A 16988-nucleotide genomic window follows, 5' to 3' on the forward strand; every position below is an offset into this window, starting at 1 on the left:
GAGATCCAACAAGGCAAAAGGAGTGTATATAGTATAAATAAAAGTAAGTATAGATTGGGGTGGTGATGTGCAATGACATTATATGATTCTGTATATGCTTCTATGAGAATCAAGGCATTGGTCTTAATGTGTACTAGGTTAAAGTTTGTCTCACAAATACTGCAACGTTATGAAATGATTGAAGGGTCATAATAGAAATGTGAATCCATGACAAACAAAACACCATGACACTAACGCTGGCTAATGCTAAAACTTCTGCAACAATCCTTGTAGTCGATCTTACAGAAGTGTGAGGTTTTCGTAGTCCTGATATAAAAAAGAAAATTAAAAATCCTATGGACACACGAACCCTACAGAGAGAACTACCAATACTTTGACAGTAATAACAAAAAACAAACCCATAGTAATGCTTAACAACTTGCAATAAGGATATATTTCATCTGTACAATTTTATATGACAGTGTATATAATATTGATAGCAATCTGCTTTAGTTCTATAGAAAAATATTTGCAATGGGCAAATTCCTGAAATTCGTCTTAAAGAATCGTATAGATTCTGTAACAAATTGTACACTGTTTAACTGAACATTGGACTTGAATGGAACGAACTGTGTTTTTCTTAGCAACAGAAAAATAACATGAAAACACAGAAGGGAATTGTAGCACAAAAAAACTGCACAAACACATGCAAAATGCCCTTTGTACTGTATAAAGCTTTGGGTGCTTCCTCCAGGGTTCCACTGTGAAATCCCGTCCCCTAATTCTTCATGATACTCAGAATCTTACCCATTCATTCAGAAAGCTACAGACAACTCTGTGTCTACAAAACTGACCAACACTTAAAGAAAACCTTTCCCTGTCAATGGCAGAAATATACACATGAAGAGGAGCAGAGAAAAGAGGATCGACCTCTAGCTCTTGGACTCCCTACAACATAAACACTTTATTAACTTGTGACTGATAAGAGTAGGCTGTTCTATATGACCTTTACATGAACATGTGATAGACAGGTAGTCAAGCCTGATTTGGTCCTCTTTCAGAAGTTGTATTGCTCATGTATTGGTGTGTGATATCTGTCCCTGTCTATGTTCTCTGCCGTTGTAGTCAGCATTATTTCCATGAATGGGCCTCTAGGAGCATCATGTCCTTGAATACTGCGGGTACATTCCCTTATTCAAGAAGGAGTTTGACAAAGCAATGTCATATATGTGAACCTAACCTACAGGGAAAAGAGGTGTGGTACACATCAACAACAACCAATGACCAATGACGTTCAGACGGTTTGAAAATAGGGAAAAGGTAAACATTCAACCACTTTGGCTTCTACTACAACCAGAAAGACTTCCATTAGCTCAGAGTGCACAACCCCCTTTAAATGATCACGATAAAATAATAATCTAAAACACACTGACCTATGAATAATAGGGATAAAATCAAATTAAAGTTTATGATGGTTGATCAAAAACATTTCACTCGGTGCCAAAAGGCCAAACTACACTGAACAAAAATATAAATGCAACATGTAATGTGTTGGTCCCATGAGCAGAATTTTTTCCCCCAGAAATGTTCCATGTTTTCTCTCAAATGTTGTGCACAAATGTATTTACAGCCCTGTTAGTGAGCATTTCTCCTTTGCAAAGATAATCCAGGAGTATTTCTGTCTGTATTAAAGCCCTTTTGTGGAGAAAAACTCATTCTGATTGGCTGGGCCTGGCTCCCCAGTGGGTGGGCCTGGCTGCCAAGTGGGTGGGCCTATGCCCTCCAAGGCAAACCCATGGCTGCACCCCTGCCCTGTCATGTGAAATCTATAGATTAGGACCTAATACATTTATTTAAATTAACTGATTTCCTTATAAGAACTGTAACTCAGTAAAATCTTTGAAATTGTTGCATGTTGTGTTTATATTTTTGTTCAGTATACATGCAATGTTTCCAAAATGGCTGACAGCAGAACATGATCTGGGGAGAAAAAGTCAGAGAACTCCCATTCAAATCTTCCATTTCCATCAAATGAGAAATAGATAAAGGAAAACAAATCCACACAAATTCAACTCCCAATCAAAAAGCACTGCCTGTCAGCTATGTCGCCTGTTCTAACCGGGCAATAGCTGGGAACACAGTTGACATCATGACATGTTAGTAATAGTATCAAACTGAAATCCCTCTGGGACCCTCATATACCGTTGATCAACTCCATTTCACTAGTGCCTCTACCAGACACTCAAGCCTGCATTGTTCTTAATGAGGGCCATACCAACTATCTGCATAGGGGCTTTTGATTGTGGACTTCCTACTAAATCTGTGGCCTACAAGAGTCTGCATTGGCATCACCTCTGGAGGAGCCAGCCCAGGACTGCAGACAGTCACAGAACTGGCCCCCCTTTGTTCAACAGCAGTGGAGTATTTCCAGACAAAACAACTTTGCTGCAGACATCAACAGCTGTGTTGAAATGATTGCTTGTTTCCATGTGGTGCCTGCACAAGACTTGGAGACCAGTGATGAAAAGTCTAATGAGAATGAAGATGGGATGGGCGCAAGACTTCAGTCCAAGAGACCGAGCCAGCTTACTGCATTCGTTTATGAACAATTCTTAAAACAATATCAACACTTCGGTCTGGATCACTTTAAGGCAAAGGCAATCCTATGAAAAGATAGTCCGAAGGAAAAGGCTTGCAGACGGTTAAGTGCTGAGCTAAGATGTCTCTTTAATAGTGCTAAAAGACCAATGCCTTTTTTGAAAGGTTTTTGAGTATGATCAATTTAAGCTTTACTTGTCAAAAGCCATTATATGTAAAGACCATTATTTTTTGCTTAAACTTGTCGCAGTACTTGTGCTTTTATCCTTGATTTTTTTGTTTTTGTTCAATCTATCAAATTTTTCCAATGAAATTCAGTAGAAAAGTGTAACCAGCTGATAGGGACTGCTGTGGTTGGCCAGACTGGCAGTGTGGCACTTGAGGGAGCGTGGTCTGGAACCATGCAGGACACAGTGCTTTTGAACAGTGTGCTAACTTCACTGCCCTCCAGAGGTGATCCAATCACCACCAGCTTTGCTGTAGGAGGGGCAGCTGAGCAGTAGGCATTCAGGACCCACTCTATAGCGCCAGGGTATGAGGTAAGTCCAATTGTGCTCCAAATGCTCACAATTTAAAAAGTTGCCAATCATTTATTTATCTTTAAAGACTAAGCTTATTGTAAAGTCAGAACGGCATAGAAAATATTTAAGAGCATGCAATTAATCTTTTAAGGTAAAGTTGCCTTCCCCCTTTTTAAGAGGTTTTTGGTCAATAGTGCTTGTGCTTTACACACCTGTTTGTGTTATTGTAAAGTATAAAAATGTCATTTGATCAGGGGTTTTTTGTCTGAAGGAACTAAACCTATATTTAGCAAATAATAATTGAGGAAATAAAAATCTTCTGAATAGTCAGTGTACGTAGTACTAAGAGCTTCACAAAATGTGGCCAGTGCATCACAGTTTATAGGCCAATAAACAGGAAATGCCAAAGTCACTGGATCTAAGCCCATATATAGTGATGCGATCACTGCTTATTTTGGAAAAATCTACCTCATTTTATTAATCTCAAACAAAGCTGGGAAATCTTACAAAATAAATGTCAGATTCAGAGGTGATGCCAAAGGACAGCAGTTCCAGACTTCAGATGCTATTGGTTCTTGAGCCCCACCACAACTTCTGTCCTGTGCTAGGTTCAGTAATACACAGAAAACGTACAAAATAGAATATAAGTCAACCTGATTTCAATCATGCTTGCTGAAGTGAAGAGGAAAATAGAAATGCACAGACGCATCAAATCATGAACGGTGAATGCACCATAATGCCATCGACGACGTCATCGGGTTGCTCTCTCATTTCAGTTCAAACCACATAAATGACACTGTCAAAACGTCTTCAAAGATCACTAAATATACATGTATGACAACTAAATCTCGTACATATAACCCAATACTGCCGGCAGTCTATCAGTCAAAAAAATAATTATATGACCCCTTATAGTCCCTTCCATACAATAATAACAACAATAATAAAAAACAGAACTCAAATAAGACATTAAAATGTAAAATACAGCACCTATAAATAAGCATAACAAAAAAATGAAACAAAAAAAACTTCCATGTTGAAGTGATCTACTGCTTGTCTTTAATATGGCAATAAAGGGGATCTACTGTATTTGTGAGTCTGCTATGCCGTATAACTTAGAAAACAGCTTAGAAGAAAGAAAGGGTGGCAGTTGTGCACTCTACATATGTGCAGGTATATACAAATCAAAGCCACACAGATTTATAAAACACACACAGACACACACACACTCAAGGGTGTGTATGGTAGAGCAGGGCAGCTAGTCCTCACTCACACCCTCACACCCCCCTCTTACGGTACGTGGATACAAAATCACACACGCGCACGCCTACTTGTGTACACGTACGTGTATGCTCTCACACACTCAAACACACAGGGAGAGGCAGTGGGCAGGCAGGCACTGTGAGCTTGTGGCATAGGAGGAGGAAAGGGGGAAGAGGGAGGAGGTTACGATGTGTGCGGGGGGGGGGGGGGGGGGGGGGTCTAATGTTCTACCATATCTGGGGGAGGGAGGGTGGGTTGAGGGTTAAGTATAAAACTAATGTCTTTGTTTCTTCCATTGACCCGTGTCAAGTGATCTTAACCTCTGAGATATATTCACATGGGGCAGGCCAAGAGTTACAGCTGAAGGTAGAGGACTTGTTGTGACCAGTGGAGAATGGAAATGCTACGTAACAGTCATAAAATTGGTCATAATATAAGGAAGTGAGCGCATCAAGATTGGTGGGAGAATCAGCTCGACTTTGAAACAGAGACAACCAAATTGGATGGGGGATGTCACAACGACAGTACTTTGGATATAACTTTTGGTATTGGTTATTAAATTAGTAAAAATGTACCTTGAAATATCTCTACTAAGCCTTGGCACTGTTTGGTACATTTGACCTCTTGACCTCTGAGCAACACAACATGGCAGCCTGTGGAGAATATATGTCAAAGGGTTTTAAAGGAGGGACGTGTGACTGTTGTCCATGACCAGGTCAGTCGTGTAGCTCTGTATGGGAACACACAAGCAGAGGAGAGTCCATCTCTTCCTCAGACTCATAGTGCACCGCATGTGAGGACCGACACGCAACAGCTGGGGTTTCTTGTCTTTCTTTTCTGTCTTTTTACAATGTACATATATACACACAACCGTAGGTAAAGAGTTGAGAGCAAAAGAGCCAGATGCTTGGAATATACAGTAAAGTGAGCTGTGCATCTCCTGGCTTTTTCACCCAATGAAACGCAAGCCTCCCCATCCGAGGGCCAGGCTGTGAAGTGCAGCGGCCGTCGGCTCCACTGTACATCCTGGTTCTGAGGTCTTAATAGTGTGGTTTTTGTGGTTAAAATAGGTTAAAAAGCAAGTTCGACACTTTTAATTTTTTTTTTATATCTAGACTGAAATTGTTTTTTTTTCTCCATGAACTTGTATACATATTTTTTGTTGATTTTTTTTCTTCTCAAACCTGATTTTGGCCTAACATGGAGTGTATTAAACAAATGCTCCCGGTGCCACCAAAATGGCGTCCTCCGGAAGTCAGTTAAAGCTATGAAAGAAATGTGCACTACTTATCAAAGAGCTTCTAGATCACTAACGAGAAAGAACACTAAAAGTAAGCTACCACAAGACATTTTTCAGATTTTTCCTTTTTCCTGACATGACCGTTGCATTTTATGTTGTACGTTGAAAAATTGTGAATTAAAGTGATCATCTTTTTTCATCGTTCCTTTCAACAACTGATAATTTGTATTTCACTTAACATTTTACCCTTCCCAAATATTTAGGAATTGAAAATAGCATTGTTTAAAGTCGACCGACTGTGCAATCTCTTAGTGGCAACCAAATTGCTATAAAGAAAAATAATTTGATAAAAATTGTCATTATTTTCTCAATAGAGTCCATAGCATATTAAGAGTTCCAATGCCATTACATGGCAACTTTTGGGGCACAGAAAGGAACATTGCTTGGGAAAGGGTTCTCCATGGTTCTCCTCTCCTGCAGACTCATTTTCTAAATGCTTGGCTTTTCATTCTCTTTTTTTGTTTGACGATCCTATCAGATAGCCAAACAACTGCAATGGAGTTATGAGGAGAAATAACCTCTTAGAAAACAGAAAAAGGGAAAACATTCTAACAGTTAGTCTACTAGACGTGAAAACTCACAGAGCGAACAAGGTTAGAAAAACTTTGAGGTGGTGAATAAATCTCTCAAAGGGAAACACACACACACACACGCACACACACACACACACACACACACACACACACAAAGAAAACACGGAATTGCTTCTCGTAACAGTTTCCTCCTGTGGAGTGACGCTACTTTGTGAGTAGCGCAAGTCTTTCGTCTCTTTCGCACCTTTGGCCTGTGGTGTTAGGGCCCTGTGGCCAGCAGGGCTGTTAAGTGCTTTATCTCCAAACAAAACAAGGTTGTTGCGGTTGTTTCGCTTCTCAAAGAAATCTCTAAACCCTCTGATATGAAAACTCGTAAAAGACGCCAGTTCTTCTCTGGCAGCACTGCTCCAGTCTTGGCCTTGGGACTGTGCAGTCAGGGCACTAGAAAAATAGTAACTATCTCTCTCCCCAGCAGCATGAGCAGGGGGGACCGTATTAGAACCTCTCTCTCTCCCCAGCAGCATGAGCAGGGGGGACCGTATTAGAACTCCCACTCATGGGGCTCGTCTTTGCCGGCGGCCTTCTCCAGGCGGTGGATGATATTATTGAGGTTGGCGGCTTTCTTCTTGCGCAGGCTGCTGTCGCGGGGGTTGCGGGCAGCGGTGGTGGCGGCCACAGACGCAGAGGAAACATGGGTGCTCTCGGGGAAGCTGAACAGGCTGTCCAGGGCGCCACCCTTGTGGTGGCCGCTGGTACCTGCAGCGTTGCTGCCGGTGGCTGAGGTGGTGCCCTCGTCTCTGTGGTCGGACCCCCCCTCGCCTTCCGAGGCCGGGTGGTGCTCGTGGCCGGGGCGTGTGCCCTCCACCGTGCCATCTGACTCGGTACCGTCACAGCTGTCGCCCTCGCTGGCCTTGCCCGCCCTGGTGGACGGGGAGCCGCCCTCACCTCCCTCGCCTCGCTGGATCTCCTCGATGAAAAGCTCCCGTCGGATACGAGACCTGGAGGTCAGAGAGAAAGAGAGCAGAGGAACCCCAACATCCCTCAGTCAGACACAGACAAAGCTGGGAGTCTCTCACATCAACACAGCAAAAAGCAAGCATGTCTTAAGTATTTGGAATAAAATAAAATAAACTATTTAGACCCAGGTCTGCATCAATTCCCAGCCTTCTCCCGCTGCTTCTCTCCACCCACCTATAGTTGTGGAACCAGTTGATGACGGTGCTGGTCTTGAGGTTGAGCTGTGAGGCCAGCTCCTCGATGGTCTTGGGCGAGGGGTAGGGCTTCTGCTGGTAGGCCCTCTTCAGGGCCTCCTTCTCCTCGGGGGCCAGCACCACACGGGCCTTCTTCAGATGCTGCTGGGGAGGCTGCTGCTGGTGCAGGTGGTGGCCGAGGCCGTGCTGGGGGCTGCCCCCCTGGCTGAAGTCTCCCCCTGACAGGCCCCCACTGTCCGCCGCCTGGCTCTCGCTCACAGAGCTGTGACGCCGCTTCATGTACGCTGGCGGGGAGAGACAGGAGGGCAAAGGGTTGAAAATGTATGAGCCCTCTACAGAGAGAGATGGAAGGGTTAACTATAGTATGAGGATGCCATGTAAACTCCATGTAGACTTGCCTGACAGGGCTGCACACAGAGTTAACAATGAAAAGATGTCCTCTTTTCAATTCCGCTTTAAATTCATACAAGCAACATGATAACATGATATCTGTCCGCAGCAACTGAAATACCACAGCATTCAACAAATGTGGATGTGATCTTTTATAAGGCTCACAGGTAGACGCCATAGCTAAATACACTAATACAAGAGCCACAAAATCAAAGAAACATTGCCACCAGGGGGCAGTATTACCACAAATACTCAGGAGACACATTCCCTCACACAACATGCGTGGTAAGGTTACCATGTAGAAAAATTGATAGGAAATTGACTGTTCGACTCCTCTTGAGACCTGCTTGATACGTTTAAACATGTTCACATGGCATGTGTGACATGGAAGTAACAGGTAAGTCACATTATGCACCAAAATAGAAACAGGATTTATGCTATGTCTTCATATATATATAGCAGCAACACTTGAACGTTACAATGGGATACCTTTTGTTGATAATCTAAACAATAGGCTCCCTGACTGTACATTTAAGATGCAAGCTTCAACATGCTAATGGGTAATGGCTAGCCTGTTACCCTTTAGCTTGAGATGTATGACGATTTTTACTTAAGTGCTGATAGCTCCGCCTTGCTTTTTTTAAAACTCCAAAATGGTTATAGTGAGGAGAGGACTGGGTTAGTGTTAAGCTTATCCAAGATAATCTGTTAAGGGGAAACAGAGCTTCCATTAAGCCTTAATAGCCATCCATATCAGCTGCCCTATCATTTGACCACATTTGACCATACAATTTTAAGTGCTTTTAGACCTAACAAAAAGCACTATATAAAACACACATCATTATCATCATGCATACAGAGTGCAAAACCCAGTAGTCCTAGCTGTGTTATGAGCAGAAGTCTCTGTCGCCTGATCGGGGGGTTAGGCAGGGAAAATAACATCCAGGCCCTAGCGTTAGCTGGCAAATGAGGAGTCTCCCTGCAGTTAGCCTCCGTGCTTCGCTACGGTAACGCTACCCCACACACTTCGTCAGACTGGGCTTTGACTCATAACTAGCCTAGCGTCAGCCCCAGCCCCAAAGAAGGACCAGTATATGGAACTTTTACCCCGGGAGAAGTGTTAATGGCCTAATCACTCCAAGAATGTTCCCTTTGCTTACGGAGAGAGGGAGGGGGAGGAGGAGTGGAGAGAGGGAAGGGGAGAAAAGAGGGCTCTGATGAGTGCATTGGACTTTGAATAAGAAGGCCCCGGAGAGACTGGGGCCCGTCATGTCTGATGACAGCGTTGACGTCTCGTGCCCAGATTGATCTCGACAGCGCCGAGAAACACATATCCCCCACCCCTCCGACACACACAAGTCTCCACCTCCTTTTCTATTTAACCAGGAGCACTGGGCATGTGCGGTTTGACTCGGCAGCCCGGGGACACATCTGGGCTATTAGAGGAGGAAAAAGAGCAATCAGAAATGCCCCCCTCATGCTCTTTCTTCCTCTCCGTCCCTCTCCCTTGTTCGCTAGCTCATCCTCTCACTCCATCTCGTTCTCTCCATCCATCTTGTTTTACTTTATTCTCTCTACTTCAAGCGCCACAGAGTGTTTAGGAGGGTTGCCTGGCGGCCTTGAGGGGATGGTACACTCCCAGGGAGGGGTGCAGGGACAGATGTTTGTGGGTAAAGACATGGCCTATGGAGGTAGCTAGCTAGTAGCTTGTAGCTACATCAGTGTGCAAAAAAACTGTTCTCTCTATCCTATTCTCTGTCTTGAAAGCAAGGACATAAAGGACACACTCATGCCTAACTCCAAGTCCCATCCAAGGACAATGTGGCACAAATTCTGCCTAGCCTATCAGAGCGCATAGCGGGGAAAATGCCATACTGTCCTTTGGCTTTAACCATTTTATTTTCAGATGTATAAAAGGGTAATGGCTAGGCTAGGGGGGGCGATTTAGAACTTGTTACAGAGGTGAGGTAGGGAGGGAGGTAAAGAAGAACACTAAAAAGAAACAGAGAGGGAGGAAAGAGGGATGGAAAGGAAAAAAGGATTACCTTTCTTCTCCATGCGTTTCATGTCCATGAGTTTCTCCACGTTGAGTGGGTCCTGGAGCCAGAGCTGCATGCGGACGAAGGGCTCGCGTCCCTTCAGGCTGAGTTTGTGCCAGGGCTTGGGCCTCGCCAGCAGGTCAGACACCGAGCCCTGGGTCAGACCCAGGATGGTTTCCCCAAACAGACGCTGACCTGGGGGGATCAGAGAGAGAAAGAGAGAGAGAAGGGGGTTAGATCCACAACTCAGAGAAGGACAGAGAGGGTAGTCACTAGAAAGGGAAAGGGGGATACCTAGTCAATTGTACAACTGAATGCATTCAACTGAAAGGCAACTAGAATCATTAGACCACGTCACCTGAAGTATGGATAGAGCAATATTCGGAAGAAGAGCACTTAAACAGTGCCTGAAATCCTTTATAAAAAGGATGAGAATTAGGGCATGACCCAGTTAACAACAAATGTTCCCAAAACTGTAGTCTCATTAGGTCATTAACTAACGATTTCATAGGAACGCTCCTGTGATGTGCAAGGAATGTTTCCAAGAGACCATTCCCTTAATGTCAAATAGAACTTACCCAGAACGTGGTTAACATGTTCTCAGAACTTAGGATATTAATGTTCTAGACACGTTTCATGGGAATGTTGCAAGAACATTATTGTGTCCAGTTTTCTGTGGGTTAGGAGAATATTCCATCAACGTCCCACCAAACATACACAGAACACGGTTTCCATGTTTATAAAATGTGATATTAATGTTCTAGACATGTTTCATGGGAACGTTGCAAGAACATTCATGTGTCCCGTTTTCTGAGGGTTAGGAGAATATTCCATTAACGTCCCACCAAACATACAGAGAATAGGTTTGCCATGTTCTCAGAACATAATATATTAATGTTTTAGACACGTTTCATGGGAACGTTGCAAGAACATTTATGTGTCCAAAGAAACATTTATTACACACCACATTACTGTTGCCGAGCCAATCAAGGCCCTGAGAACCACTGATCCATTCATAGCGCTTTGTCTGTTAGCAAGGTTAGGGATACTCACACACACAGTGCTTTTAACATAGTGTTTTCAACTTACATATTTGACATACATGATTACATTGTGCATGTTCATTCATACAGTAATTATTATTCAACATGTCCTCACCTGGGATTTTAACTCACAACCTCTTGGTTCACGGTACTCCGATCTTCCTGCTATGCCACCATGTCCGTATCATGTATAAGTTCATATGACTCTTCTCATCATTGATTTTATTAGCCTATTTCAGCAATTGAAGGACTTTCTGTATAGTTGTCTAAGGTTGGTGGGGCATATTAACCTGTTTTAATTACACTGCTAAATCACTATGATCAATAAAATATTTTCTTGAGTGTACTTTTAACAGAGCTGAGATTTACATTAAAGTGCATTCACCCTATTGCTTACACCTATCAAGTTGTTTCAGATCTACACAAGTGCCTAGGGAGGAGGATTTAGGGTTTCTTCTGGAAAGAGCCTAAATATACTGGCCCAATAAGTGTCCTTGAGATATAAGTATACTGGCCCTCAAGTGTCCTTGAGATGTCCCTTATTGGGACAGTGGTTAGGGTGTTCGTCACTGGTGCTGGTGGCCTGGGTTCGATACCTACTAGGGTAGTCACCCTACTCTCACATTCTTAGCAATATATTTTAATGTCATATCGTATTCTGAGAACATTGTAACCACGTTCTATACTGAACAAAAAATATAAATGCAACATGCAGCAATTTCAACGATTTTACTGAGTAACAGCTCATATAAGGAAATCAGTCGATTGAAATAATTTCATTAGGCCCTAATCTATGGAATTCACATGACTGGGCACGGGTGAAGCCATGGGTGGGCCTTGGAGGGCACAGGCCCACCCTCTTGGCAGCCAGGCCCACCCACTGGGGAGCCAGGCCCAGCCAATCAGAATGAGTTTTTCCCCACTAAAGGGCTTTATGTGTTGTGTGACAAAACTGCACGTTTTAAAGTGGCCTTTTATTGTCCCCAGCACAAGGTGCACCTGTGTAAAGATCATGCTGTTTAATCAGATTCTTGATATGCCACACCTGTCAGGTGGATGGATTATCTTGGCAAAGGAGAAATGCTCACTAACAGGGATGTAAACAACATTTCTGGGATTGTTTATTTCAGCTCATGAAACATGGGACCAACACTTTACATGTTGCGTTCATATTTTTGTTCAGTGTAGATAAGTTCTGCTTGACTTTAAGGGAATGTTCTCCTAACTTTAACACCAAAACACGTTAAAAAGGTTATCTGAAGGTTTTTGCTAACATAGATAGATAGAATGCTCCCCTAACTAACAGAAAACTGGACACTCAAACATTAGGGTAACATTATAAAAACGTTATCTCTCCCTAGAATTGTTAGCTGGGGAGCTACAGTCATGGTCAAAAGTTTTGAGAATGACACAAATACTAATTTTCACAAAGTCTGCTGCCTCAGTTTTGATGATGGCAATTTGCATACATTTACATTTTAGTCATTTAGCAGACGCTCTTATCCAGAGCGACTTACAGTTAGTGAGTGCATACATTTTCATACTGGCCCCCCGTGGGAAACGAACCCACAACCCTGGCGTTGCAAGCACCATGCTCTACCAACTGAGCTACAGGGGACCAGAATGTCATATACTCCAGAATGTCATGAAGAGTGATCAGATGAATTGCAATTACATTTACATAATTTAGCAGACGCTCTTATCCAGAGCGACTTACAAATTGGTGCATTCAACTTATGATAGCGAGTGGGACAACCACTTTTTAAAAAATTAAATAATGGGGGGGGGGGGGGGGTAGAAGGATTAATTAATTGCAAAGTCCCTCTTTGCCATGAAAATGAACTTAATCCCCCAAAAAACATTTCCACTGCATTTCAACCCTGCCACAAAAGGACCAGCTGACATCATGTCAGTGATTCTCTCGTTAACACAGGTGAGAGTGTTGACGAGGACAAGGCTGGAGATCACTCTGTCATGCTGATTGAGTTAGAATAACAGACTGGAAGCTTTAAAAGGAGGGTGGTGCTTGAAATCATTGTTCTTCCTCTGTTAACCATGGTTACCTGCAAGGAAACACGTGCCGTCATCATTGCTTTGCACAAAAAGGGCTTCAAAGGCAAGGATATTGCTGCTAGTAAGATTGCACCTAAATCAACCATTTATCGGATCATCAAGAACTTCAAGGAGAGAGGTTCAATTGTTGTGAAGAAGGCGTCAGGGCGCCCAAGAAAGTCCAGCAAGCGCCAGGACCGTCTCCTAAAGTTGATTCAGCTGCGGGATCGGGGCACCACCAGTGCAGAGCTTGCTCAGGAATGGCAGCAGGCAGGTGTGAGTGCATCTGCACGCACAGTGAGGCGAAGACTTTTGGAGGATGGCCTGGTGTCAAGAAGGGCAGCAAAGAAGCCACTTCTCTCCAGGAAAAACATCAGGGACAGACTGATATTCTGCAAAAGGTACAGGGATTGGACTGCTGAGGACTGGGGTAAAGTCATTTTCTCTGATGAATCCCCTTTCCGATTGTTTGGGGCATCCGGAAAAAAGCTTGTCCGGAGAAGACAAGGTGAGCGCTACCATCAGTCCTGTGTCATGCCAAGAGTAAAGCATCCTGAGACCATTGTGGGGTTGCTTCTCAGCCAAGGGAGTGGCTCACTCACAATTTTGCCTAAGAACACAGCCATGAATAAAGAATGGTACCAACACATCCTCCGAGAGCAACTTCTCCCAACCATCCAAGAACAGTTTGGTGACGACCAATGCCTTTTCCAGCATGATGGAGCACCTTGCCATAAGGAAAAAGTGATAACTAAGTGGCTCGGGTAACAAAACATCGAAATTTTGGGTCCATGGCCAAGAAACTCCCCAGACCTTAATCCCATTGAGAACTTGTGGTCGATCCTCAAGAGGCAGGTGGACAAACAAAAACCCACAAATTCTGACAAACTCCAAGCATTGATTATGCAAGAATGGGCTGCCATCAGTCAGGATGTGGCCCAGAAGTTAATTGACAGCATGCCAGGGCGGATTGCAGAGGTCTTGAAAAAGAAGGGTCAACACTGCAAATATTGACTCTTTGCATAAACTTCATGTAATTGTCAATAAAAGCCTGACACTTATGGAATGCTTGTAATTATACTTCAGTATACCATAGTAACATCTGACAAAAATATCTCATAACACTGAAGCAGCGAACTTTGTGAAGACTAATACTTGTGTCATTCCCAAACCTTTGACCGCGACTGTAGTGTCAACATTCAACATTTTATTCACCTTTTTTTCACTTTGCTTGCTATTGGAATAAACTTGAAGTTACACGTCCTTTAAGTTTCCAAGGTACAGGGCAGGGTGGCATTGAAAACTTGCCATCAGAAGTTGGCAGCGTTTTGTCTGCTGCAACTGTGGCTGACTTCAATCAGAGAAGAGAGTTTAAATAGTATTTGACTGGCGTTTGAGTGCCTGAGTTGTTTTAAAGGCATTAAAAAAGGTCTGGATTCACATAAATAAATACAAAACAACAACCGAGGTCTCTCTCTCTGTTCGCAGCATAAACATTCACCACAGCAGAACATCGGGTTCTTGAAAGGCTTCAAAGCTGGCGAGCTCTCACACAGAGCGCTGCGGAGCTACATTTCCCCACACTATGTCCCAGGGGACCCCTCAAATATGCCTTTGGCAGCAAGGAGGGAGGGTGGTGTTGCTCTTCACTGTGCTTCTCACAGTGTTTCATGCCGGGGAGCTGAGCGTTGGGGCAGCTGAACAAACGCAGGCAGGCAGAGTGATGGTGAGAGAGAGAGGCAGAGATGTGAAGCGCTACTGAAAGGCGCTGGGATTTGGGAGCAGTTCCTCTAAAGAGAAGAGAAGTGGATGAGTAGACAGCATGGGGCTGGGAGACAGAGAACAGGTGACGCCAGTCCTGCTGAGAGAATCTCTTGGGGTATGTGCGTGTGTGTTGCACTGAGATGGAAGGGCTGCTTTACCGTTTCCTTCTCTCACTGACTCCGACAGGGCTTTGTTTTGCGCTGAACACACACATTCTCTCTTATAGTACACACACACAAACATTACACACAGACACACACATCTCAAGCCCTGTTCTTATCGCAATTGGATGCAGTGATGCACACAGTAGCCCTGTGGATCTCAGTCTGTGTATGAAAGTAAAGTACAAGGGTGAACTTGTTCATCTATTCTTAATGAACAATTAAGGTCTAAATCAAATCACACAATTCCATTGCCATAAATCAAAGCACCTAAGAAAATACATTATGGACCACCAGCTAATATAATGTCCCACTGAAAAATATTAGATTTGGGTACAAGCAGCAAGCGTAAACATGTTCAATGAGAGGCATCCTTTGTGCACATATTTCCTAAAATGTGTGCGAAACAAATCACACTGATTGGCCACATTTGCACGCACCACTTCGAGCCCTATAAAAAAATCTGATTTGGCTGTGTGCGTCATTTGTGTTGGGGCGAATCTCAAAATGTGTGAATTACAAAGCAAATAAATCATACTCGTAAATCACCCAATTGAGTGCCACACCAAAATGGATAACTACATTTTTGGTTGCCTTACCGATATCAAGAAGTGAGCTATATCAGGTAGAAGAGTGACTAGGCTACTAGACTATACACATTACTATTTGCATTACCTTTAAATATTCAGGTGAGGAAGTGAAAACATTGTATTTTACAACAACCTAGCCAAGAGGGTGCAGTGCTACATTAAGGCATGGGCTACAGTAGTTGACAGAGATGGGAGTTTGGCTGAAGGGAGCTGCTAAATGACACCATCCATCATTGGCCCTGGCCGCCTCACTGTCCTGACAGGGGAGAGGAGGAGGTGGTGAGCTGTGGCCAGGTCTAGGGAACTGAGATGGAGGGAGGTCTTCTCTGTGGGGCTAATTGAGAGGTCTGGGAATGAGGTGGAGCGCAGCCCTATGACAACCAGGCTTTGTCCCAATATTAATCTGGCTAGTATCTGATAGTATCCACCATACTGTAACTCAATGTTCAACAGATAAGTGACCCAAGTTATCCAACCGGCTCAGAGGCTAACCAGGAAACACTTTGTCTTGAAGCACGACCACATCCCAATTGTGCCAATACACTGGCTGTGATAGGAGCTAGCTCCAGCTTTGGGTCCTCCCAGGACAGTGTGTAAACTGTGCTCTCTGTTCCTTTGTTGTGTGAGTTGATAGTAGGGCTGGTTAATTTTAGCTGAGGGAACGACTAATGAGCTAGCTGGCCAGCTTGTGGAACATGGCAACTGGCTAATTCTTTCAGCCTTGGCAGCCCTGTGTGACGCTGGTGGGGTAAAGAGCATTTCCCCGTTCTGGAGCGGAGATAATGTGTACAATGATGACACATGCACCGAACCCGGCACAACATTATTCGTTTGAAGTGTTGCAACTCTCAGACAGTTTATTTTTATTTTTATAATTGAAACTAATTATTATCATTGGGAGGAGAGAAAAGCTTGTTGGGAGTTTGTGCTGCTTGGTAAGCAGTACACAGTAGCATTGGGACAATGTAACAATCGCTCCTCACCTCTCCACTGCGATAGCTCATGTGTGGTCACTGGTGAATGCTCTGGCACAAAATGGCTGCCGTGGAATAACCCAGGTGGGTGATATACAGTCATGGCCAAAATTGTTGGCACCCCTGAAATTTTTCCAGAAAATGAAGTATTTCTCACAGAAAAGTATTGAAATTACACATGTTTTGCTGTGCACATGTTTATTTCCTTTGTGTGTATTGGAATAACACAAAAAAAACAGGAAAAAAGCAAATTTGACATAATTTCACACAAAACTCAAAAAATGGGCCGGACAAAATGATTGGCACCCTTAACTTAATATTTAGTTGCACACCCTTTGGAAAAAATAACTGAAATCAGTCGCTTCCTATAACCATCAATAAGCTTCTTACACCTCTCACCCGGAATTTTGGACCACTCTTCTTTTGCAAACTGCTCCAGGTCTCTCATATTGGATGGGTGCCTTTTCCCAACAGCAATTTTAAGATCTCTCCACAGGTGTTCAATGGGATTAAGATCTGGACTCATTGCTGGCCACTTCAGAACTCTCCAGCGCTTTGTTGCCATCCATT

General features: G+C 43.5%; 1 protein-coding gene across 1 annotated transcript in view; it reads right to left on the reverse strand.

Moving 5' to 3' along the window:
* Positions 1-2842: 2842 nt before the first annotated feature.
* The window catches only part of LOC311136223 (homeobox protein cut-like 1), a gene marked incomplete at its 5' end in the record, with an annotated part of 256137 nt that continues 241991 nt past the window's right edge, over positions 2843-16988 (reverse strand). The window contains 3 exons of the mRNA XM_084170341.1: positions 2843-7192; positions 7386-7689; positions 9841-10029. Coding sequence (XP_084026467.1) covers positions 6736-7192; positions 7386-7689; positions 9841-10029 — 950 coding nt within the window. The 3' untranslated portion in view covers positions 2843-6735. The remainder of the gene's footprint in view (positions 7193-7385; positions 7690-9840; positions 10030-16988) is intronic.

This window comes from Coregonus lavaretus (assembly GCF_964263955.1).
Source record: "Coregonus lavaretus genome assembly, chromosome: 10".
NCBI lineage: Eukaryota > Metazoa > Chordata > Actinopteri > Salmoniformes > Salmonidae > Coregonus > Coregonus lavaretus.